The sequence below is a fragment of the Bos taurus genome, chromosome 20 (genome assembly GCF_002263795.3).
Source record: "Bos taurus isolate L1 Dominette 01449 registration number 42190680 breed Hereford chromosome 20, ARS-UCD2.0, whole genome shotgun sequence".
Classification (NCBI taxonomy): domain Eukaryota; kingdom Metazoa; phylum Chordata; class Mammalia; order Artiodactyla; family Bovidae; genus Bos; species Bos taurus.
Genome location: NC_037347.1, coordinates 12,461,649 through 12,484,821, shown reverse-complemented (window position 1 = coordinate 12,484,821; position 23,173 = coordinate 12,461,649). Strand labels below are relative to the sequence as shown.

General features: G+C 43.7%; 1 protein-coding gene across 12 annotated transcripts in view; it reads left to right on the top strand.

Annotated features, from left to right (window-relative positions):
- The window catches only part of MAST4 (microtubule associated serine/threonine kinase family member 4), a 618,443-nt gene that overhangs the window by 576,097 nt on the left and 19,173 nt on the right, over positions 1 to 23,173 (top strand). For 9 of the 12 annotated variants that reach the window (XM_024981445.2, XM_024981444.2, XM_059878862.1 and 6 more), the window contains 9 exons: positions 847 to 1,012; positions 2,850 to 2,951; positions 10,662 to 10,784; positions 10,989 to 11,101; positions 13,087 to 13,214; positions 13,859 to 14,094; positions 18,339 to 18,539; positions 20,500 to 20,729; positions 21,252 to 21,374. In XM_024981445.2, the coding sequence (XP_024837213.1) occupies positions 847 to 1,012; positions 2,850 to 2,951; positions 10,662 to 10,784; positions 10,989 to 11,101; positions 13,087 to 13,214; positions 13,859 to 14,094; positions 18,339 to 18,539; positions 20,500 to 20,729; positions 21,252 to 21,374 (1,422 nt within the window). The remainder of the gene's footprint in view (positions 1 to 846; positions 1,013 to 2,849; positions 2,952 to 10,661; positions 10,785 to 10,988; positions 11,102 to 13,086; positions 13,215 to 13,858; positions 14,095 to 18,338; positions 18,540 to 20,499; positions 20,730 to 21,251; positions 21,375 to 23,173) is intronic. The other 3 variants (XM_059878864.1, XM_059878863.1, XM_024981454.2) reach the window with 1 other exon arrangement.

Sequence of the window (23,173 nt, the reverse complement as noted above, 5' to 3'; positions counted from 1 at the left end):
TACTGGAGTGGGTTATCATTTCTAATACAAAGTACAGGATTGCCAATGAGATTCAGAACCAAAACTTGACTCGGCTGTCTTCATATTAGCGCTGGGGCTTTAGATGTCTTGATAAGCCTCACATTTAATAAAGTGCAAATTGCTCCCATTTTTCTCCCAGGACCTCTTTGAACTATAGGTCCCTCCACATTCCTCCCCTAGCATTATGCTCTATTAGTAAGACGAATGATGTAATTGCTCACAAGTGAGAGTGTGAGAGAGACAAATGGAAAACTGTTTTTGTAAGGAATTCGGGAGTCTCAGTAGAGTCCTCATGAAACTCATGATGCGTCGTACAATCACGGGTACTAAGCTCTGAGCCATGGACCATTTCTCTTTAAGCACGCCTCATTACCATGTGCCCACAATCTGTTCACTGTACAGTTACTTAAGGTGAACATGTCTCAACCATCAGGCTTTTATGAAGTAACCAGGATGTGAATATATTTCAGTTGTATAAATACTAAAACTCTCTGAGAGTGACAGATGAAAAAAAATGCAATATTATTTTAAATTTCAGGGATTACAAATGTTTTTGCAAAGTAAGTAAAGCTATTCAAATTTGAAATTAGATGTTACACACAGTTTTCTGTTAAAGCAGCATTTTAAGCTTTGCTTTTGTTTGGCATTTAAGTAATTCACTGCCTTTGGTATGATAGACAATGATTTAGAATCACTGGTCTTAAGTTCTTTGTCCATGTGGTCGAGCAGGTGCACTCTAGGCAAAATAATTGATATTGAGCCATCTTGCTCATTTTAATTTGTGTCTAATATTCCAATTATTCTAATATTGCAATCATCTTTCAGGTCTGTGGCACACCTGAATACATTGCACCAGAAGTGATTCTGAGGCAGGGCTACGGGAAGCCAGTGGACTGGTGGGCCATGGGGATTATCCTCTATGAATTTCTGGTTGGATGCGTGCCATTCTTTGGGGACACTCCAGAAGAGCTATTTGGACAAGTCATCAGTGGTAAATATTGTCAGGAGTTATCCCTAGGCTCCCGTTGGGAAGCAGCTTTTTAATATAATTCTGGGGAGTATTACTGTTTTCACTACTAAAATGTTAACCTTTATCAAATGGTTTAGCCAACAAATTAAAAGAACTCACTCATCATAGCATGAAACTGACTTTCACAATCTCAGCGGAGCCATTTGTGTTGGAAATTGATCTGAACAAGTTTTGTTAACGCGGAATTTAGTACTAGCAATGTAACTGATTTTTATGGCGTGCTTTATCTGCAAAAGAAATTGGTGTGGGATTTGCAAATGATTTCACTGCTGTCCAGTCTTCCTTTCCATAATAGGAAAGTTGCACCAGGGAAGAAAAGGTTAATGTGGGTAACATTTGCATAAATGCGGAAAATGGCTATTGGCACAGTGAAGAAATTAGCAAAAATGTAATAAACCCTAAAACAAATGTCTACCAAATAATAAATAATGAGAATGGGGAGGAAGCAAATTTAATCCACAGATTGTTAATGATTTCATTGGTGGTTGTTATGGTGTAATGTTATTTCTTAACAGCTGTTCATCTTTCATTTAAATTCAATAACCTTTAGATCTTAACCTGAAAGCTGACCCTAACTATTGTTATGTGGCTTGTGGCAAAACTAAATGATAATTAAATAGGCCTATTACTACCCTACCTGCTGTTTTTATAAATTTTCCTGAAGCAGAGATCAGAAAGGCCTCTCTTCCTCTGAGTTTGTTAGTCATCACTCACATCTTCACCCACTCTTGTCCCTTCTGGACTGTACTTAGAAGCCCCAACGGTGGAAATAGGGGGATAATTCCTTTCGGTATAAGGAGCCTTTTAATCACAGCATTATTTTCTGTCACTGACTTTGCAAGCCAGGCATCTTTGTAAACTTGAACAAAGTAGATTTGTGAGTTGCCTGCAGTGTATAACCCTTTTATACAATATCTGGGCTCTTTATGGATTTATAACTAGACTGTCTTCTGATATACCAAGGCCTGAGTGGCAAGAGGAATCAACTGTTTAATTAACACAAGCAGCAAATGCTGGCTTTGTTTTCTCAATGCCTTGCGGCTCAGATGCATATTCATGTTTTATTTTCCAAATCAGATTTAAACTGCAGCAGAGGAAGCTAGAGGCAGGCACACACAGAAATAACTCATGTTTTTATTGCATTTCCATACACACAAGCATGCACACCTATCTTCAGGCCAACTCCTTGAGAATGTAGAACCTATTCTAATATTTATGGCAGATTTTAAATACTTCCATTACTATGATTTCTTTCGGTTCTTCTTCTTCTTCTTCAGTCTTTAGCATTTTAACCTTTCCTGTGTCTCTGAAAATAGTTATTTCACAAAATTATTTTTTACCCCTCAAAGCAGAAGAACTCTAGAGCTGTGGCCAGATTCTCAGTTAAGTATGATAGTAGAAGAGAAAATTTGACTCCCCATGATCCCTGGGTGGGTGATTGCCTTAAACACAGGAGTTTAGAGTTTCCACTATATTGAGGCCTCTTAATATCGAGAGGACTAATTTGCAGTGTCAGTTCTACCAAAGAAAAATGAATGAAAAAGGTAAATGAGAGACACTCATTTGAAATGTTCTCACGCTGCCTTCTTGAAAGCGGTACTATACGTATCTTATGCAACAGTGCTTCTCAGACTTGACTGATCCTAGGAATCGACTGAAGGAATCAGCTGTGGATTCCGATTCAGCTGGTGGAGTGGGACTTGAAGTTCTGCATTTCTGACTCCTGGATGTTATCCGTACTGTTGGGACGTGGACCATTTGAGCAATACAGTCCATCAACTACTTTTCTTCCTTCTAGATGAGATCAACTGGCCTGAAAAGGATGAGGCTCCACCCCCTGATGCCCAGGATCTGATTACCTTGCTCCTCAGGCAGAATCCCCTGGAGAGACTGGGAACAGGTTAGAGCACATATGTTTTAATTTTGCTAATACGCAGGAAATAATGTCAGTGTGGAGCACTCAGAGGTTTGTATTTTTGTTTTTTTTTTGCATGGGGAACATCTGTTGATTGATGCAGAATATGACTACAATACACTATAATAATATTTAAATTTTTTTTTCTGATTCAGAGCAGCATGTATGCTATGAGGGTTGGTGGCTGTTGTTTTGTTGTTGTTCTTTTTTGGAAAGCAGAAATTTTTCTTACTTTGTTTCAGTCAGTAAAATTTCTCTGGAAGAAAACTTCAAGGGCAAAGGGCATATGTAACTCTTCTGTCTTGAAAAGCATGAATCTTAAAAATTTGAAACAGAAGGTTAGGAATATGGAGAGTTTTTTTTTCCCCTAGAAGGATTTGACCCAGCAGTTACTATCTACAAGTTTTGAAACAGGTTATCAGTACTTGAACTAATTACTAGAAACGAGTGCCTTGGGTTGAGCCATGCTATCCTATCATGGTGATGAGCACCATGGCCCAAGAAAGAGGATTAAAAAACATTAACTTTCAAGATAAAGGAGGTAGTAGATTTATTTCTTGCTGATTATTTTTTCTGACTGTACTACTACCAGTTTTTTGTTTTTTTCCAAACTCCTATTCCTTTTCTTCCTTATATTCTTAATAGACAGAGATTGCAAGACAGTCCTAGCCAACTCCAGTATGTGAATGTACCTGGATGAGTCTACATATTAAATACACATGATGCACACACACCCACACACACATACAGCACACATCGCACATACACACTGTATTGATAACAATTTTCATCAATGACAATTATTGACTTGCTGGGTTGTTTATTCTGAGCTGTTTCATCCTACCCCATTTTACTAGAAAGATAAGAAGATGCTGATGAGATCATTCTCTCACCCAGTTTTTTCTAGACAGAAATCATTTGCAAAAACACCAAATATATATATCTTATATTGTGCTCCCCACTTTTGCTCAGAGCTTCCTCAGTTGGAGAGCTCTTTTCTTGCTTAAGTATGGAATGCTGTGCTACCCAGAGTTTCTGATGATGCATTAAAACCCATGGACCCAATCTTTATTTTGTAAATAAAGTTTTGTTGAATCACAGCAGTGCTGTTCACTTGCACATTACCTATGGCTGTCTTCATGCTGCTTGGCGGAGTTGAGTAGTCATGACCAACTCCGTGGCCCACAAGGCCTAAAACATCTACTGTCTGGCTCTTGGCAGAGAAACCTTGAAGACCCTGCCTTAGAGAATCTAAGAAGCTTTCAATGGAGCTTTTTTTTTTTTTGGCCACACTACAAGGCTTGTGGAATCTCAGTCCCCCCACCAGGGGTTGAACCCAGGTCAATGACAGCGAAAGCCAATGTCCTAACCACTGTACCACCAGGGAATTCCCAAGAAATTTTAAAATCAGAACTCAACTAGGAAAACTAATTTGAGTTGAGTTTTGTACTAGAGTGCCTGCCTGCATGCTAAGTAACGTCAGTCGTGCCCGACTTTGTGACCATATGGACTGTAACCTGCCAGGCTCCTCTGTCCATGGGATTCTCCAGGCAAGAAGACTGGAGTGGGTTGCCATGCCCTCCTCCAGGGGAGCTTCCCTACCCAGGGATCGAACTGCGTCTCTTCCATCTCCTGCATTGGCAGGCAGATTCTTTACCACTGGTGCCACCTGGGAAGGCTTTATGCTAGAGTACCATGTGCTTTTTGCTTTCTTCCATGGGTAAGCGGGCCTTTCACTAGGAAAGGGTGATATAATGGAAGGTAAAGGCATAAACTCGGTCGTCAGCTTGCCTGGGTTTAAATCTGAAGTGTGTGATCACGAGCAGGTTGCTTCCCTTTCTGTGCCTCACTCCCTCATCTATAAAGTGGAGCTGATGGAAGGTCTACATCCCAGGATTACCGTGAGGATAAAAGATCATCAACACTGTCTGTTGGGACCAGATGTGACACCACTGCTGCTGTTGTCATTTTGTATTTTTCTTGCCTGTATAATCCCGTGCTTTCCCCTTTGGCGTATGAGACTCAGGAATGGTGAGGGTGCCCCCACCTTTGAGCTGATGAACTCTTTGAACAGAATTCTTTATCTTTCTTTATCACCCTATTTGGATTTCCTTTTGTCTGAAGTGACTAGCAAACTGGTTATTTCCCTCTGTCTGTGATATACAGTTGGATTTGCTTTATGGTTCAAGAGATAAGCATAGCTGTCCAAGAACGGGAGTCAAGGCTCTGTGTGGTGCAGAGATTTGAGAGGTGGTTTTACCCACTTGAGTCAAATGTGAGAAGCAGAGGCATTTTAAGATTGCCCTGCAACAATACAAATATCTGTTTGTGTAGTCTAATCAACTGTCCCAGGGAAGTATTGTTCTAAGGTAGAGCTAACAAGGTATAGGAATCATATCAGCACTCCCGCTAAAGAGTTCTCTTCAGTGTCCGTGCGTCACTTTGGAGAGTTTTCCTGTTTACTCTGCCCCTTTCCCTCTCCTCGGAATGTGTGGACTCTTGATTGGCCTTCACTTAGCAAGACAGGGCTATGGATGCTGGTCAGAACATCCACGTCTGTACGTTTTTGCTGCAATTATCTTTGCACATTTTCTCCTTGACTGCTGCTTTCAGTCTTTTCAGGGTTTGACAGATTGAGAAACAAATCTTCTAGCAGAAACTTGAAAGAGACTTTAAAGGACCCTGCCCAAGCTCTTAGAGTTGTCAAGGAGAGCTTGCCAAACAGGCAGATCCAATGTGACGGGTCCCAGTAGGGCCCAGAGAGCGAGTCTGAGAATCCTGCAAGTCTGCCATGCTGCTTCCAATGACAGTGGTGTGGATTTGATGCATATTAAGAGGGCAAAATAATGCACCACGAAATGTGCGAATGCACATTTGCCCGGGAGACTAGAGAGGCTGAGAAAAGGAGTGTGAAGAACATAATGGATGTTTAAGAAAATTTTGTGAAAGGAGAGAAATGCTCAAGGGAGGACACTAGTGCCAAACCCTAACTTGCAATTTGGGACCTTGTTGTACTTGAACTTGACTTTTGAACTTGTAGAATATTGAGAGCAGCTGGGCTCATTGGACTTGAGACCTGCTCAGATGTGACTGACTCCCACCCATAAGCCAGCTGGGAGGTCGTAAGTCATTTCTTCGTTGCCTGGAGTCTCAGTTTCCTAATCTCTGGAAATAAGCACGTTACACACCTCATGGGATTATTGTAGGATTGAGTGTGGGCGTGTTGGAGGAGGTGTGTGGTTCCATTAATCTGGTGCATAACAGGAGCTCAAGAAATGGTCCCTTTACCTTTCTCGTGAATTGTTATGGTGAGAGTGACATTTGCATGAGTTCCTGTGTCTGATGATTTGTGTTTGGCTCATAAAGCCATCATCTGTACTATTCCAAGAGGTTGCTGTTCAGTCGCCCAGTCATCTCTGTCTCTCTGTGATCCCATGGACTGTAGTATGCCAGGCCTCCCTGTCCCTCACCATCTCCTGGAGTCTGCCCAAGTTCATGTTCATTGTATCGGTGATTCCATCCAGCCATCTCATCCTCTGATGCCCTCTTTTCCCTCTACCCTCAATCTTTCCCAGCATCAGGGACTTTTCCAATGAATCATCTTTTCGCATCAGATGACCAAAATACTGGAGCTTCAGCATCAGTCCTTCCACTGAATATTCAGGGTTGATCTCCCTTAAGATTGACTGGTTTGATCCCCTTGCAGTCCAAGGGACTTTCAGGAGTCTTCTCCAGCACCACAGTTTGAAGGCATCAATTCTTTGGCATTCCGCCTTCTTTATGGTCCAGCTCTCACAACTGTACGTGACCACTGAGAAGACTACACAGACCTTTGTTGGCAGAGTAATGTCTCTGCTTTTCAACACACTCTAGGTTTGAGGTTGTGCCATGTGCTTAGTCGCTGAGTTGTGTCCAACTCTGCGACCCCATGGACTGTAGCCTGCCAGGCTCCTCTGTCCATGGGATTCTCCAGGCAAGAATACTGGAGTGGGTTGCCATGTCCTCTTCCAGGGGATCTTCCCAGCCCAGGGATCGAACTCAGGTCTCCCACATTGCAGGCGGATTCTTTGTCTGAGCCACCAGGGAAGCCCAAGAACACTGGAGTAGGTAGTCCATCCCTTCTCTAGGGATGACTTCCCGACTTCCCGACTCAGGAATTGAACTGGGGTCTCCTGCATTGCAGGTGGATTCTTTACCAGCTGAGCTACCCGGGAAGCCCCAGGTTTGAGGTTGTTAGCCCAGGGTTAATTTTTCTTTGGTATGTCCTTTTGATTCTTTTGTTCCCCCTCTCTCCAGAAGTGCATGAAAAACAGGGCTCAGTGATAAGCAGCTGCTTCTCAGTGGGGCACAGAGGCCAATGGGTGAGACCTGGGCACTGGGTCAGCAGTGGGCTGGGCTCCCTGGGGAGGGCCCATTTGTCATTCTCCATAGAGAGCAAGTGAAGGCTCTCACCAATATGTGTCCCAAGGTGTGGGTCAGGGAGCAAACACTCTGGATATGGTCAGGAAGTGTCTTTTGAGCCTTTGGGTCCAGAAAACTATGCTTTTCTGGTAAAGTTGAGTGACCTGGATGTTCCAGGGCTGTCATCTGATGAAGCCCCAAGAGTGGCAGCTGAAGTCATAGTCATTGCTGTACAGTGCTTGGTAGGCCGCTTGGTTGGCCACTAGTTAGGGCCTGACTCTTTGGACCTCAGTGTCACTGGCACAGTGAAGGAATTGAACTGATGCATATTTAAGCCCTTTGATCATCTCCAAGCAAAGATCATGGGAAGAAAATGTCCCTGGCAGATGTGTTTGGGGATGTTTGTTGGGGTAGAAGAGAACCAGGCTGCACAGAGGGCTGGAGTTGGACTAGGCAGAGATGCTGGGGAGCTGGGTGTGTGGCTCCCTTCCCCGATATCCACATGGTAAATCCATTTGAAAGTTGATGCGAGAGAGAGGGCAGGGTAGGATCTCAACTCAACCAGGCCTCCCCTTGCATGGCATGTGGTGCTGTGGCCCTGAGGATGGACTGGTGGTCTTTAGACAGACCTCAGCTCAGCCCCTCTAACCCTTACTCACCGGATGATCTTGACCCGTATAGTTTATTGTGTATTTGTTTTTCACATCCAAAAAATGGAGTTGACAATGCCTACCATGAGGCATTACTTTCAGTGGTTTAATTAAAAGAAGCAAGTTGCCTCTTGTCTCTAGTGCAGTACTTGTCAAAGTTGGCCCTCAAATCCCAGCTGCTGATGCTGTTGCTGTTGGGCTCAACAGCAGACTTGAGTATCATGCTGTAAACAAGGGAAAAGCCTACTGAATTCTAGAAAAAGATTCTAATCAAATACTTTGTAAAGAGCCCATTCTCCCTTTTGGGGGATGATTTTTTTCACTTGGCGTTTTTCTCTTCGTTCCATCGTTATCAAAACATTGGTTTCCCTTGGCTGGTTTGGAGCCCTAGCCAACCTGTTCCTTGTGCTCAAGGGAGGCCCAGTGAGGACAGAACGATGACTTTGAACTTTACAGATGCCTCCCCTGCCCCAAGACTTTTCATTCAGCTTGCATTTCTCATCCTGTTCCTTTTGTACCCCACTGAGGACAGGATGAGAAGCATGAGTAACAACTCCATTAAAGAGGCATTTGCAACCCGTGTTGAGGGGCATCTCCTGGTTGGGAGACGGATTAGATCCTGGTACTAGTCTTGTGAGAAGTATCTCTTCCTGAAATTGTTTCAGGATTGAATTTTCCTTACCTCCCCCATCAACAGTGTGCATGTTGGTGGTAGGATGGGGGTGTGATTCTCATGGCGAGATTTTTATACCATATGTACCTTCTCTTTACATGGGAGAGTGAAAGTCGCTCAGTCATGTCTGACTCTTTGTAACCCCGTGGACTATACAGTCCATGGAATTCTCTAGGCCAGAATATTGGAGTAGGTAGCCTTACCCTTCTCCAGAGGACCTTCCCAACCCAAGGATCGAATCCAGGTCTCCCACACTGCAGGCAGATTCTTTACCAGCTGAACCACAAAGGAAGCCCAAGAATACTGGAGTGGATAGCCTATCTCTTCTCCAGAGGATCTTCCCAACACAGGAATCGAACCGGGGTCTCCTGCATTGCAGGCGAATTCTTTACCAACTGAGCTATCAGGGAAGAAAGTATGCTATACAGTCCATGGAACTCTCCAGGCCAGAATACTAGTGGGTAGCCTATCCCTTCTCCAGGGGATCTTCCCAACCCAGAGATTAAACCCAGGTCTCCCATATTGCAGGTGGATTCTTTACCAGCTGAGCCACCAGGGGAGTCCCTTTACATGGGGGACAGTGTAATACTTTGATGGGGTCTGCCCTTCAAAATCTCTCTTTAAAATCATAAACTGAATTACAAATATTAATTCAATTCACGGAATTGTCCTATCAGGCTCATTTGGTAAAAAGAAACCTAAAACTTAGGAATTGGGATTGCTTTTCATCACATGTATTATAAATCTATCAAACAAGTTTGCCAGTTTCTTATTTAAGAATCTGTAGGCCATAGAATCTAATTCCTACCAATGTTAATGAACAATCCAATGAAATTGAATGATAACCATTATATATTATCATCTTTATTAAAATCTTACCTTCATACATATGCCTATGGCTGATTCATCTTGATATATGGCAGAAACCAACACAATATTGTAAAACAGTTACCCTCCAATTAAAAATAAAATTTTTGAACTTATTTGGAGTTCCAGTAGTTAGAATCTGCCTGCCAATGCAGGGAACACGGGTTTGATTCCTGGTCTGGGAATATTTCACATGCCTGGGTCAGCGACTGAACCTGCATGTCCTAGAGGCCACAGGCCACAACTAGAGAGTGACCCCACTCTCTGCAACTAGAGAAAGCCTGTGTGCAGCAACAAAGACCCAACGTAGCCTGCTGCTGCTAAGTCGCTTCAGTCGTGTCCGACTCTGTGCGACCCCATAAATGGCAGCCCACCAGGCTCCTCTGTCCCTGTGATTCTCCAGGCAAGAATACTGGAGTGGGTTGCCATTTCCTTCTCCAATGCATGAAAGTGAAAAGTGAAAGTGAAGTCGCTCAGTCGTGTCCAACTCTTAGCGACCCCATGGACTGCAGCCTACCAGGCTCCTCCGTCCATGGGATTTTCCAGGCAAGAGTACTGGAGTGGGTTGCCGTTGCCTTCTCCGCAACATAGCCTAGATATATATAATTTTTAAATATATATAATTTTTAAAAAAGAGAAAAGAGAAATCGATTGTGGTAGGTATTCCCCCCCCCCCAAAAAAAACACTTACCTCCAGAGGAATTAATGCCATTACCACGTTTTATACCTTCTTAGAATTTTAGGGGGGTGGTAAGCAGCAAGTCTGCTTTGGGCCAGTGTGTGTCCATGTCCCCAGGTTCAGCATAATGGGATTTTAAGTGGCCGTGTCATTAACCTTTGAAAAATGGAGGAAGTCATGGAAAAATTAACAAAGAAAAACTGTGCCATAGCAACTGCTGTTAGCAAAATCAAATCCCCTGCTGATAAATTATGGGAAAATTTTTGGAGCTTTGGGTTGTAGCATGAAAAAGATTTCCCTGATTTCTTTAATTCTCTCTTGATAATTTTTTTTTTCTGTTGTTCTTAAAAACTGATGCTTACCTTTGTTGGGAGGATAACTGAACACTTTTCCCTCTGTTCTCTCCCTCCACTCCCTACCCTAAGGTGGTGCATATGAAGTCAAACAGCATCGATTCTTCCGTTGCTTAGACTGGAACAGTTTGCTGAGACAGAAGGCAGAATTCATTCCCCAACTGGAATCTGAAGACGACACAAGTTATTTTGATAGTATGTGCATTATCTGACATAAAACATTATTTGGCCTTTTCTTTGTGGAAAATCAGCTCTGTTTTTGATAGGTACCTTTCAGTCCTGAACCCATGAGTTCTGAAACATAATGTTGCCTTGATAGAGAAACTCATAATTAAAATAGCTAAGTTAAAAGCTGAAATTCTGAGTAATTGAAACTGCTTTCCAAACCTTTTCCTGCAGCTCGGTCAGAGAAGTACCATCATATGGAGACTGAGGAAGAAGATGACACGAACGATGAAGACTTTAATGTGGAAATAAGGCAGTTTTCCTCATGTTCACATAGGTTTTCTAAGGTAAGTGAAATATGGCACAAGAGGGTCTCTCTTAGAGAATTTCCTACTGGTCAGATTTGTTGTTGTTGTTTAATTGCTAAATTGTGTCGAACTCTTTGTGACCTCGTAAACTGTAGCCCGCCAGGCTCCTCTGTCCATGGGATTTCCCAGGCAAGAATACTGGAGTGGGTTGCTATTTCCTCCTCCAAGGGATCTTCCCGACCCAGGAATCGAACCCACATCTCTTGCCCTGGCAGGAGGATTCTTTACCATTGAGCCACCAGGGAAGCCCGCGGGTCAGATAGTTGGTACCTTAAATACCTTTACAAGATTGTGAAAACCACCTGTGCTGTTGCGGAGCTTGGAGTCTCTTTTAGGGCGAGAAAAGAGTGACCCCATCATTTTGATAAACCAGCATTCCTACCCCCATGCAGTGGTATATTTCTCTGTTTCCAGCTCCACAAATTAATACCCTTTTTCTTGGAGGCAGAGACTTGAGCTCACGGTTTTTCTTTGGGGAGTATCTGATACCATCTCCGTATTGACCCTGGTCTAGCTCTTGCTGGGCCATGGAGGCATCTCCCACTGCTTTTATAAGAAGAACTTTAAGCTCATTGTGTGCAGAGCCCTCTTCTAGTATCCCACGGATACAACACAAAGAAGAAGGCTTAGTGCTCAATATAAGCCCAGACTCTTGGAGACAGTTGATTGTGAAATGAGACAATCTCTTAATCAATGATACAAAGGGTAAGATATATTAAAGGGGCAGTAGGCCAGCCAAGCTAGAATTTTAGAAATAGATAAAAATCAATGTTGGAGAAAGGTGCTTTTTGACTGGTGGGAAGATTTAAAAGACAAACAAACCAAAGACGCACCTGATAGTCCTGAGATAAGCAGGGCCCTAGGAAGACAGAAATGAATCTACAGGGCACCCTAACTTCATTTTGCTGTTTTCACTCAAGATATGTTTTCTGTTGCCATGGCATTTTGCATCATTATTGTGCAGCTTTTCTATAGCAGTGAGTGATTTGAGGGTGTTCCGTAGCTTTTTCTAAGTGACTACCCAGAGTGCTCTCAGATTGGCCGACACTGCCCTCCCTGGGTACAGGAATGACACAGAGAGGTAGGGATTTCCCTGGAGGGGAGGCCCAGGTCTAGAGCAGAGCCAGGAAAGAAGCTGATGACAGTGCAGGCTCTCCTGGTGCCTGTTCTCTGGCCCGTCAAAGCCATCCCCTACGCTGCTCCCTCTCTGCTGTCTCCTGCTCTTTCGCTACCTTCCTCCTAATCCCAGGAGACTATAGGAGCTATAAGGGCCATCCCCATGAGAACAGCAGTTGGCTGGCTTGGGTGTAGCGAGTGCTTCCTGGGTTGGACTTTCAGCTCTCTGTTTCTGCTTCCATCTTGCCGGTGGTACAGCAGAGACCTCAGTTTGCTTAAGCTATGATCCCCTTCAGAAATCCCAGTATCAGTACATGAGGCTGCCTGTTGGTATATGTGATTTATAAGCCAAACAAATACCTCACCAAGTACACACTGCATCTCCCCCCAATGGGTCTTGAAACAGGTAATTTATTTTTCTCTTCCCTCTCAATTCCAATTCGTTTTTCTACTTCCTGCACCTGACTGGGGGCCATTCAGTCTTTTTCTCTGTGATTTTCTTTTTCTGATTGACTTCATGGTTAAATGTAATCTAATGCGTGCATTGATCCCAGGCCTGGAAACCCCAACGCATCTATGGATTTTGTTTGCAGATACAAAGTCCATAGTGAGATATGGTGAGAATGTGATGAATTCATAGCTCCCCACTCCAAAAGGAAATAAAATTGTACAATTGGCCACTCACCTCAGGACTCAAGTAAATAGCATTGGAAAGTACCTTCTGAATACATGGCCCCAATTCAAACCTTAGTCAAACTCTCAGGTTGTTCTCCCAGGACTTTTTTTTTTTTTCTTCTGACAATCCCTTTCAAGAAGATATTAATAAGTACTGATTCTTTGCCTTGCAGGTCTTCAGCAGTATGGATCGAGGTACTCAGAATTCAGGAGAAGAGAAGGAAGACCCTGGGGACAAAACTAAAAGCACAGCTTTGCCGTCCACGGAAACACTAAGCTGGAGTTCAGAGTATTCTGAAATGTATGTGAAATGCTTGTTAAGAAGCATTGTAAACAGTAGCTACCAGGGCAGTGGTTCTTAAACACGAGCATGCATCCAAATCTCCTGGAGGCCAGTGGAAGCAAAGTGCTGACCCAGGAGATCTGAGATGAGGACTGAGAATGCATATTCCTCTTTTCCTTTTTTAAAAAATACAATTGTATATCCTTTTACATTTTTTTCATGTATTTGTTTTTAACTGAGCTGGGTCTTTGTTGCTGCACGGGCTTCCTCTAGCTGCCCCGAGAGGGGGCTGCTCTCTGGTTGCAGTGCACGGGCTCACTAGTTGTGATGTGTGGGCTCTGCGTGTGCTCAGTACTTGTGGTGCATGGGCTAGTTGCTCCACAGCATATCAGATCTTCCCAGGGATCAGACCCATTTCCCCTGCATTGGCAGGTGGATTCTTACCACTGGACCGCAAGGGAAGCCCCAAGAGTGTGCACTTCTGACCGGTTCCTGGGGATACCTCTGGTCGGGCACAGTTTAGAAGTCACTGCCCTCAACATGTGTTGGTTAGGCTATCTCAGTTCCATTTTTACCTGTTTTATTTTTTTTTCCTAAAATTCACCTTGCACACAATTTCCTAGTGTCTATAGCTATATGACTTTGTTTTGTGTTTAATTAAGGCAACAGTTATCCACATCCAACTCTTCAGACACTGAAAGCAACAGACATAGACGCGGTGCTGGGCTGCTTCCCAAGCTGGCTGTTTCAGCAGAGGCAGAACACGACGGGGCCGCTCCCCGCCCCAGAGAGCTGCACGAGGAGCCGGAAAAGCCAGCCCTGCCTGCTGCAGAGAATGCTCAGGAGGAGCCCGAGGTCACTACCCCGGCCAGCACCATCAGCAGCTCCACTCTGTCAGGTAAGGCCGTGGGCTGGCCCCTGCCATCCCAGCATCGCCCGCCAAGCTGACAAGTGACTGCGGTGCTCGGAGTCCCAGGCCTGGCTTCGGACAGGCAGTGATGGTGGGTGTTTTGTGTTGCTAGACTCTCTTACAGCCTCACTCCTTAGGGTTGGGCAGTGGACTCCTCAGAGCTGAGATCAGACATCTCAGCCGTCTCCTTAGTGCATGGCTGTATGGCCAGTCTTTCTTGCTTCACCTGAAGCCTTCACGTCCTCTGATGGGTTTCAGCGGCACCCTTGGATGGTCTTCAGAAGTAGAAGTAGGGGAGCTTGTTCTTCATTGTGGAGGCAAAGGCACAGCACGGGTCTTGTGGAGCTGCATCTAACTCAAAGTGATGAGTAAGCAACCCTGTCAGACGGTCAGCAGGACCCTCAATAGCGTCTTAAATCACCACCTATATAGTGTAAGCCAGTTTTCCCTTCAGTGTTCAGATGGGTAGCTGTTTCCTTGAAGGAGCTGGTTTTTGTTGTGGGGCCATGTTATACCCAGTCACCGAATAGTCTCCACTCTAAACCCTCAGTCATTGCAGCAAAATTCTCATGCCATGAGGTTCACAGATTGAAAGGGGAGAGGGGAGTCAGAAATATCAACACAGTTCAAACTGATATCTTGTGTGGCTATGAAACCACTCCACTGCACACAAGTTTCCAGCCTCTAGGTAACTGGTGAAGACACTTCTGAGACACAGTGTGGTGTGTGGGAAGCAGTCCAGGGGGTTAGGCCTTTCCTGGGAGAACTCTTTTTGATGTTACTTTTGTGGGAGGTAGACCTTCCTGACCAGAAGAGCAGTGTCTCCACGGGTTTTTAGAATGCCTATGAATCATGGCAGAGAAGGCAATGGCACCCCACTCCAGTACTCTTGCCTGGAAAATCCCATGGACAGAGGAGCCTGGTAGGCTTCAGTCCATGGGGTCGCTAAGAGTTGGATACGACTGAGCAACTTCACTTTCACTTTTCACTTTCACGCATTGGAGAAGGAAATGGCAACCCACTCCAGTATTCTTGCCTGGAGAATCCCAGGAACGGGGGAGCCTGGTGGGCTGCCGTCTATGGGGTCGCACAGAGTCGGACACGACTGAAGCGACTTAGCAGCAGCAGCAGCAGTGTATCGTGGATACTTGCGGCCCTTAATCACAGAGGTGTCCTCATTAAATGATTGGGCTTACTCTCCCCTCAGAGCAAGCCCTTGAGGTGCATTTCAGATGTTATTTGGTTTATAAAAATGTTATTCATAGCACATCCTTCCACAGAGCAATATGCATTTATGCTTTCAAAAAATAAAAATATGGGTATGGCTTAAGGTTGCTATAATAAATGTTTTCATTAAGCCATATCCAGGATGCTATATTGATAACCATGAATGATTATCGTGAAATTTTTTTTAACTAACTGAATATTCAGTGTATTGTTTTGTTTTGAGTCATTTCAAAATAACAACTTTTACAAACAGGGTTTATTTCCACCTCACTAAAAGGTCTGGTTCTGCAGAACTTCATGTGAGCTCATAGTTGATCATGGGGAAAAATAATGTTGGGTTTTTCCCTTCTCTCTTTTCCTCTCAGTTCTGTTTCCATGTGGGATAATTCCACATGTCCTAACTTGGTAGCGCCAAGATAGTAGCAATGAAGAAGTGTGTGAAAACAAACTAGTAGCCTAGGATTCCTGTTCATCTTGGTATCAAATCAAATGTGGATATGTCAAGTGCTTTATATTTCTGGTTACTAAGTTCTCATGTGTTTCTTAGTTTATTATTTACTCTGAATAGGGCTGCCTCTATTTCACATTTATTCTTAATATGATGAATTGTTTATGGTCTCTTGGATCCTTCTGCCTACTGACTCTCAGAAAGTTATAAGGGAGGGGGAGGGGAATGGTGTCTAAGCATTTGATTGATTACTTTCATAATTAAAAAAAAAAATCTGTCTCTGTCCTGCCATGCATTTTGATTAATAGATTCAAACCACCTTTCTCTCTGTCTCCCTCAGACACACACTAAAAATAATCAAAGACCTTGGGGGCCGTACAGAATAGAGAGATGAGCTGATTTGCTCATAGCCAAGGGTAATTAGGAAATCTGAAAACCGTGACTGTAGTAAAATTAAATTTGTTGATTTTTATATTGCTCCACCATCAAAAAGAAAGAACCCTTGACATTTACAGAACATGAAAGTGACATTATCCACCCTTGGCAGGAAAGACTCACACGTTTATATGCAGTGCTATGAAATGAGATGGCAGAGGCAAGCAGGGGGATGATAGAAGACACGCACTCCAGCATTGAGAGAAGCCCAGCTTTGTATGTGTTTCCTTCTCTCGACTACAATGTATTTGAATCAGTGAGAAGCAAAAGTCTTGAAAATTTAGGTTAGTGCTCGAACGCATCTGACAAATTATTCATCGTGAAGAGATTCAGCTTTCCAGTGCATACTTGTCAATGATCCCATCCAAACCAAACTAGAAGGGAGGAGTGAGCGTGTAACGTATCCCAGAGCAAGCTGAAGGTTTTTGAGGTGAGATTTGATTCGTGAAGCAGTTTTTGTCTAGTCCCTCAGCAGTTGATTTCTTAATTTAGAGTGAATAGGATAGATACACTGTTAAATGGGGTTGAGTTTGGCATATACAAGTGGAAAGAGGGTTGTTATTTGCCTTGAGATTATCTTCTTTAGTAGATATTTGCTATGAGCACATCAGCTCATCTCTCTATTCTGTACGGCCCCCAAGGTCAGATGGGTGTCACACAGACGACTGGGAATCTTCTCCCGTGCCTACAGCGCCTGCAGCGCCTGGGTGGCCATGGACTGCGCGGTTCTCAAGCCCCACTGTCCCGGGTCCTAGGCTCCCCTTAGCGTGGACCACGCCTGTGGGGTCATGCCACCTCTGTGAACTAGAACTGTGTCTAGCACTGCAACAGCAATGTGAGTTAAATCCAGTTAAGCCTCTTTTCTAGGCAAAGAATGTCATGGTCAGCACTTTACTATGTGCTGGCTGGTCTTCCAAAGGATCATTTATAATGGTATTCAGTTCTCTCTGTGGATTGCATATCTTAATGTGATGATAGTGCTGATGATTTTTAAAGCACAGGGGGCTTCTAGTATAGCATTTAGAAAGAAAAGGGAGATAAGCATTGTTTTTTCTGGACAGACAAATATGTATTATCAGTGATAAGAAAAAAGAAAGGAAAAAAAACCCAAAAAACTGATAGACCGTGAAAGAAAGAATAGGAGAAACAGAAAGAGATGGTCGTGTTACTTGTTTTTCACTGTGTCACTGCTGACAAGAGAGAGCTGTCTTCACACTGGGCCTGTGCACTTACCAGACTGGGATCAGTGACATATTCTCTTACATTACTCTGCTGAGGGAAGTCCTAATTTTTTAACTTAAAAAACCCCTTCCAGTTTATATTCAGGGTAATAAAATTAAAAATAAAGAAGGCATGTGGCTGGCCTAGAGGGGGACAGATCTTCTCACTGGTCCAGGAATTTCAGGACAGGTCAGCATATGTCTGTGTCAAGACTAAAGCCAAGAAGACGTAGTGAGTCATTGGGTAATGCCGCGTGTAGTGAAGGAAACTCTTGGTCTTGGCTTGTGAAATTTACAAGGAGCTTAGAATGAAAGGAGGTGTGGGAGGTCAAAGGTGACACTTGAGGCACTTTTATGTAAGTTACATCCTGAGCCTAGTGTGAGATGAGTCTTGAAAAGATGGTAGTAGATGACAGGGGCATAAGTCTCTATGAAGTGACTGAATGATGTCCACTTAGCAAAAACCGGTATTAACTGCCTTGCTAAAGATGATCACTAGTATCATAGGATGATCGTGGTACGCTGTGGGCGGTCATGGGGTTCGTAAAGTGACGTTTGTTCATGGCCTTTCACAGTGGGGTCAGGAGGAGGAATTGTCTATTAAAGTTGTAAATGATTCTAAAACGCAATTGTTCTTCTAGTTAAATGGAGTCAACTAAGAATTAGTGGACCTGTGTACAAGGAGAATGGAATCTGGATGGACAGCTCTTTCATTCTCTCTCCTCCAACTCACCTTTCTCGAACCAGTCACTTGATTTCCATGTTTGCCTGACACCACGTGGACTCATGCGCCACACGGGCCTCTGTTTCCCGGTGTTCGTCCTTCCCTCTCTCTCCTCCCTCCTCCCCAGCTCTCCTATCCCAAATTCTCCTGAAATGTTTATCCCTTCTTCTTTGCACAGTTGGCAGTTTTTCAGAGCACTTGGATCAGATAAATGGACGGAGCGAGTGTGTGGACAGTACAGACAATGCCTCCAAGCCCTCCAATGAGCCCGCCTCTCACATGGCTCGGCAGCGCTTAGAAAGCACAGAGAAACAGAAAGCCTCGGGGAAAGTCACAAAGTCCCTTTCTGCCAGTGCCCTGTCCCTCATGATCCCAGGAGGTAGAGACATCAACTCGCATGAAACTGTGTGGCTTGTGCATGTGCCCCCCGCTCCCTGGCATGCTGGCTGAGATGCAAGATTGCTTGAACCAGTAATGGGTGGTGCCCTGGCACAGCCCTCCTGAGTGACTCCCTGGAGGGCCTCCAGGGCTCCCAGAAGACAAACGTGACTTACCCCTTCGCACTTCTTTCAGCAGCAGGAGATGAGGCAGGATCCCTTCCCACAAAGGCTTATTTCTTTTGTTTTCTTTCTTTTTCCTTTCTCCCCTCCCCAAGTTAAGTGATAAATTTCCCTCTTCTGAATAATTTTTCTTCCCTAGACCATGCATCATTTATATCCTTTACAGAGCTGTTTACAGCATCTGTGTCAGAAAGCTAAGTATAGTTTTTCTCATCTAATTAATGAGGAAATCAATACAGAGAACATACGTTTTTCATTTCTGGGGATGCAGAGTGTATCACAGACAGCACTGAAATTACAAGTTTTACCAGCCTTGTCTGTTGGGTTATGCTTCCTCCTACTGGTAGCCCAGTCATTTTCTGCCTTATATTTAAAAAACTGGGCTTAATTATGATTTTGTTGAATTGCGGTATTTTTCGACAACCTAGTTTTGCCTCTACTAATCACAAAGTCTGGTGTAATTTCACTGGCTGAGATGAAAATATACACATTGGTGCTTGTGACTTATCACTCAGATGACAGACAGTAAGAGAATGGAAGTGGCAGTCAAATTATATTGCAGATGGCTTGAAGTTGGAAGAATACAGACCATGTATAAAAGGGATTGTTTACATTTTTGAAATTTCAGATTTGTGCAGAAAGAAATGTTCATTGAGGGGGTAGTGCTCACTGTAGCATGCTGTTTTCTGGGAGATGTCCGTATAGCACCTTAAAACAAACACCCTAGTCTGAATGACTATTCACAAGCACAAGGCAATGGCTCCAGTGTGGTCGGTAAGTGGAATGTGGTCCAGTCCACTTTGAGAGCTGGTGAGAAAGCCTACCTCTTGGTGAGCGTGGGTCAGTTATTCAGTTTGGGGAGGTAAGGAAAGATGTATTGAGGAGAAGAGTCAGGGGCATGGCTTTCTTAGCAGTTTGGAGCTGTGTGTCCGCTCAGCCTTCTTCCTGCCTTTGCATGTTTTGAAGTTCCCTGCCCATCAGCGTGGGTCTGTTCAGCTGGCCTTTGGATGAGACAGAAGGTAGCCAGGAAAAAAGTGTCAAGATGCCACATGAAGTCAGAGTGAAAGAGCCTGGACATTGATACATTTAGCTAATTGTTCTCCTTTGGACAGATGTAAGATTCTTGCCTGGATAATCCCATGGACAGAGGAGCCTGGCAGACTTCCTGGTTCATGGGGTCGGAAACAGTCGGACATGACTGAGCACGCACACATCCCAAGAGTTACAAAAAAGATAGTCTGGATACTTTGAGCTTGCTGTGGCCACAGTGTTACTCACTGCACTCCGGGAGTCTTCAATAGCACTGGCCTTTCGTAGCCTGGCCCTTACTGAGCTCAGATTTCAACCACAGCATCTTGTTGTAGATTATTCTTTTTCATACACAACACACACACAGGTGTGGGTGCACAATTTCATATGACCAGTTAGGATTTGTTTAGATTCACATAGATGAAACAGTGACAAGAACCATAAAGAAAACGTGTGTTTGTTCATAAAACAAGGAAAACAGGATAGAATTGGTGTTGAAGAATATGAAGTGAGTTTTTCTTAAAATTTCTCTATCCACCTGCATTATCCTCTCAGAAACCTTGCTGGAACTGCAGGTACTATTTGAAGAGAATCAGTTCTGATCATAGTAATAAGGAATGATTCTTTTATAGGAAAGTTACCATTACAGTGTTTTCCTGAGGCAGATTGTTTCGTCAGTACTCGCTCAGTAATGCGGCTTCCCTGGTGGCTCAGTCGGTAGAGCTTTGATGACTGGCTTCTTTGTTGCAGATATGTTTGCTGTCTCTCCGCTGGGAAGTCCGATGTCTCCCCATTCCCTGTCCTCGGACCCTTCTTCCTCAAGGGATTCCTCTCCCAGCCGAGATTCTTCAGGAGCTTCTGCCAGTCCACACCAGCCCATTGTGATCCACAGTTTGGGGAAGAACTATGGTTTCACCATTCGAGCCATCCGGGTGTACGTGGGAGACAGCGACATTTACACAGTGCATCATATCGTTTGGGTGAGACTCTCTTTCTGGCCAGTTTTCATTCCCAGCAAACTAGAGAATGAATGATCAGCTGAGGCATAGTTAACAACAAATGAGTTTCCTGGTAAGCTGGCGTCTGGGACCTGCTTCATACGCTTGCCCTTTATCTGTGTGGGAGGACTGAATTTAGCAAAAGTTAATTCTTTTTAATAATTTTGTTAGTCTTCAAATCTGATTATCCACTCTATATACCAAGCTTGTAGAAATAGTACAAAATAGTCCTATTTTTATCCTTCTTTTCTTAGTCTTTTCCACCTCGCCTTCTTTTTTTCTAAAATACTTTCTCAGGTCACCTGAAATAATGCTAAAGGAACCATAGGAATTACCCTTTTTAGGAGGATGGCAGAACAAAAATAGTGAGCCATATTTTACTGGTTTCCTCTTAGAATCACAGGATCATTTGTTGAACTCAGAATATTGTGCTGCAAGAGAACAGTAGGTGTCAGGGTTGTCATCTGTTTGCTTCCTAATGTATCTTCTCCTCCTGAATTTTAGAATGTAGAAGAAGGAAGTCCAGCTTGCCAGGCAGGACTGAAAGCTGGGGATCTGATCACACACATCAATGGAGAACCGGTGCACGGACTTGTCCACACAGAAGTTATAGAGCTCCTGCTAAAGGTACTGTCTTTTTTGATGTTAGGGCCATCTAGATGAAGCAGGTAGCCAGAAAGAACTAGCACCAAAAGTTCTTCACTCAAGTTCTAGTGTTCTTCTGTAGGGACTATCCATACACACTCAGTCTCTTTGCTGAGAAAGCGTTCAGTGGTCTGTTTAACATAAAGGCAAGAACAACATGAATTTTTTGGTTTTACATCATGAAATCCACTTTCATGTATCTGCCACAGTCACTTCCTAATTTAAGTTTTCTTCTTATCCTAAATTACAAATAGAGTGCTCTTTTTTTGTGTATCACACGTAGTAAAATCTGTTTGGAAATCATCCATCCTCAGTGCGATTTTCTTTAGCAACTTTCAGTACATCTTATTCTATTATGGCAGAAGACAGTGGTATTAAACTGTGAGGTCAGGTCTGAAGCTTGATGAGAGTTGGGTTTCTTTGGAAGCTAGAGCTGTGAATATATAATAGGTGGTAACGGAAGAAGGGATGCTAGCAGTCACTAGACCTTTCTCTCCTTGTACAAATAAATTTGAATGTAGATCAGTCTCTACTTGGAATTAAGCTGATTCAAGCCAATGGAGTAGGAAGATCACAAAGAGCATGAATGTGATGAAGAGAGATGATCTACACTCATTCTCTCATTTCTGTTGGGCTGTTTGCTTTGCCACTGCTAGCTAAAGAATGGAGAAGGCAATGGCAACCCACTCCAGTACTCTTGCCTGGAGAATCTCATGGGCAGAGGATCCTGGTGGGCTGCAGTCCATGGGGTCGCTAAGAGTCGGACATGACTGGGCGACTTCACTTTCACTTTTCACTTTCATGCATTGGAGAAGGAAATGGCAGCCCACTCCAGTGTTCTTGCCTGGAGAATCCCAGGGACGGGGGAGCCTGGTGGGCTGCCATCTATGAGGTCGCACAGAGTTGGACACGACTGAAGCGATTTAGCAGCAGCAGCAGCAGCAGCTAAAGAATATAAAGTTATAGTCCCAAATATGAATCTGGTTAAAACAAAGATGAATCTAAGTCTCGATTTTAAGTTTTTTCAAGGAAAAAATCCTATCTGTGATTAAAGAAAAAGTACAATCATTAATTGTAGGATTGTTCTACATGTCAGCAGATTTATAGATGACTTCTCAGTGTGTGAACACAGGGAGGGATTACTAGGGGCTGTCAGAGAGGCGTGAGCCATCGCCTCAGATAGCCTGCAGCCTGTTGAGAAACAAAACATGAACGCATGCGTGTCATTTAAACAACATGCATTCAGACTGTCTCTAGAGCACTTGCTAGGCAGGTACCATGGTAGACACTGGTGACGTGTCTAGACACGGTAGACATTGGAAATCAAGGTACAGTTCTTACCTTGCGGACTGTGAGGGACATAGGGGATGTATGCAGGTAGATGAAGTTCAGCTTGATTAGCCAGAGCCATAGCAGGGGGAGGAATGCCATACTTCTGCAGAGAATATTCTGTGAATAGGAAGAGTCATCGCCGAGAAGTGACACTGAACTGAAACTTGAAAGAAACTTGGGAATTTGGAATTAGTGCAGGTAGGTGGGTGTACAAAGTCTTTGATAAGTAAGTAAGCCTTTGATAAGTGACTTTTATCCTTCTTTCTGTCATCCCCCAGCCAACACAAGTGTATTCTTCAAAAGATTCAGGGTCTGGCCCACATTCTGAGAGTAGTAATAGAATGTACATTCAAAGGTCCGTTGTGAAGTAACAGATTGTAGGGAAGTTATTGCCATTGATCAGTCCACAGCATTAATGAAATTTTGGTCTTGACTTCAGGCCCCATGGG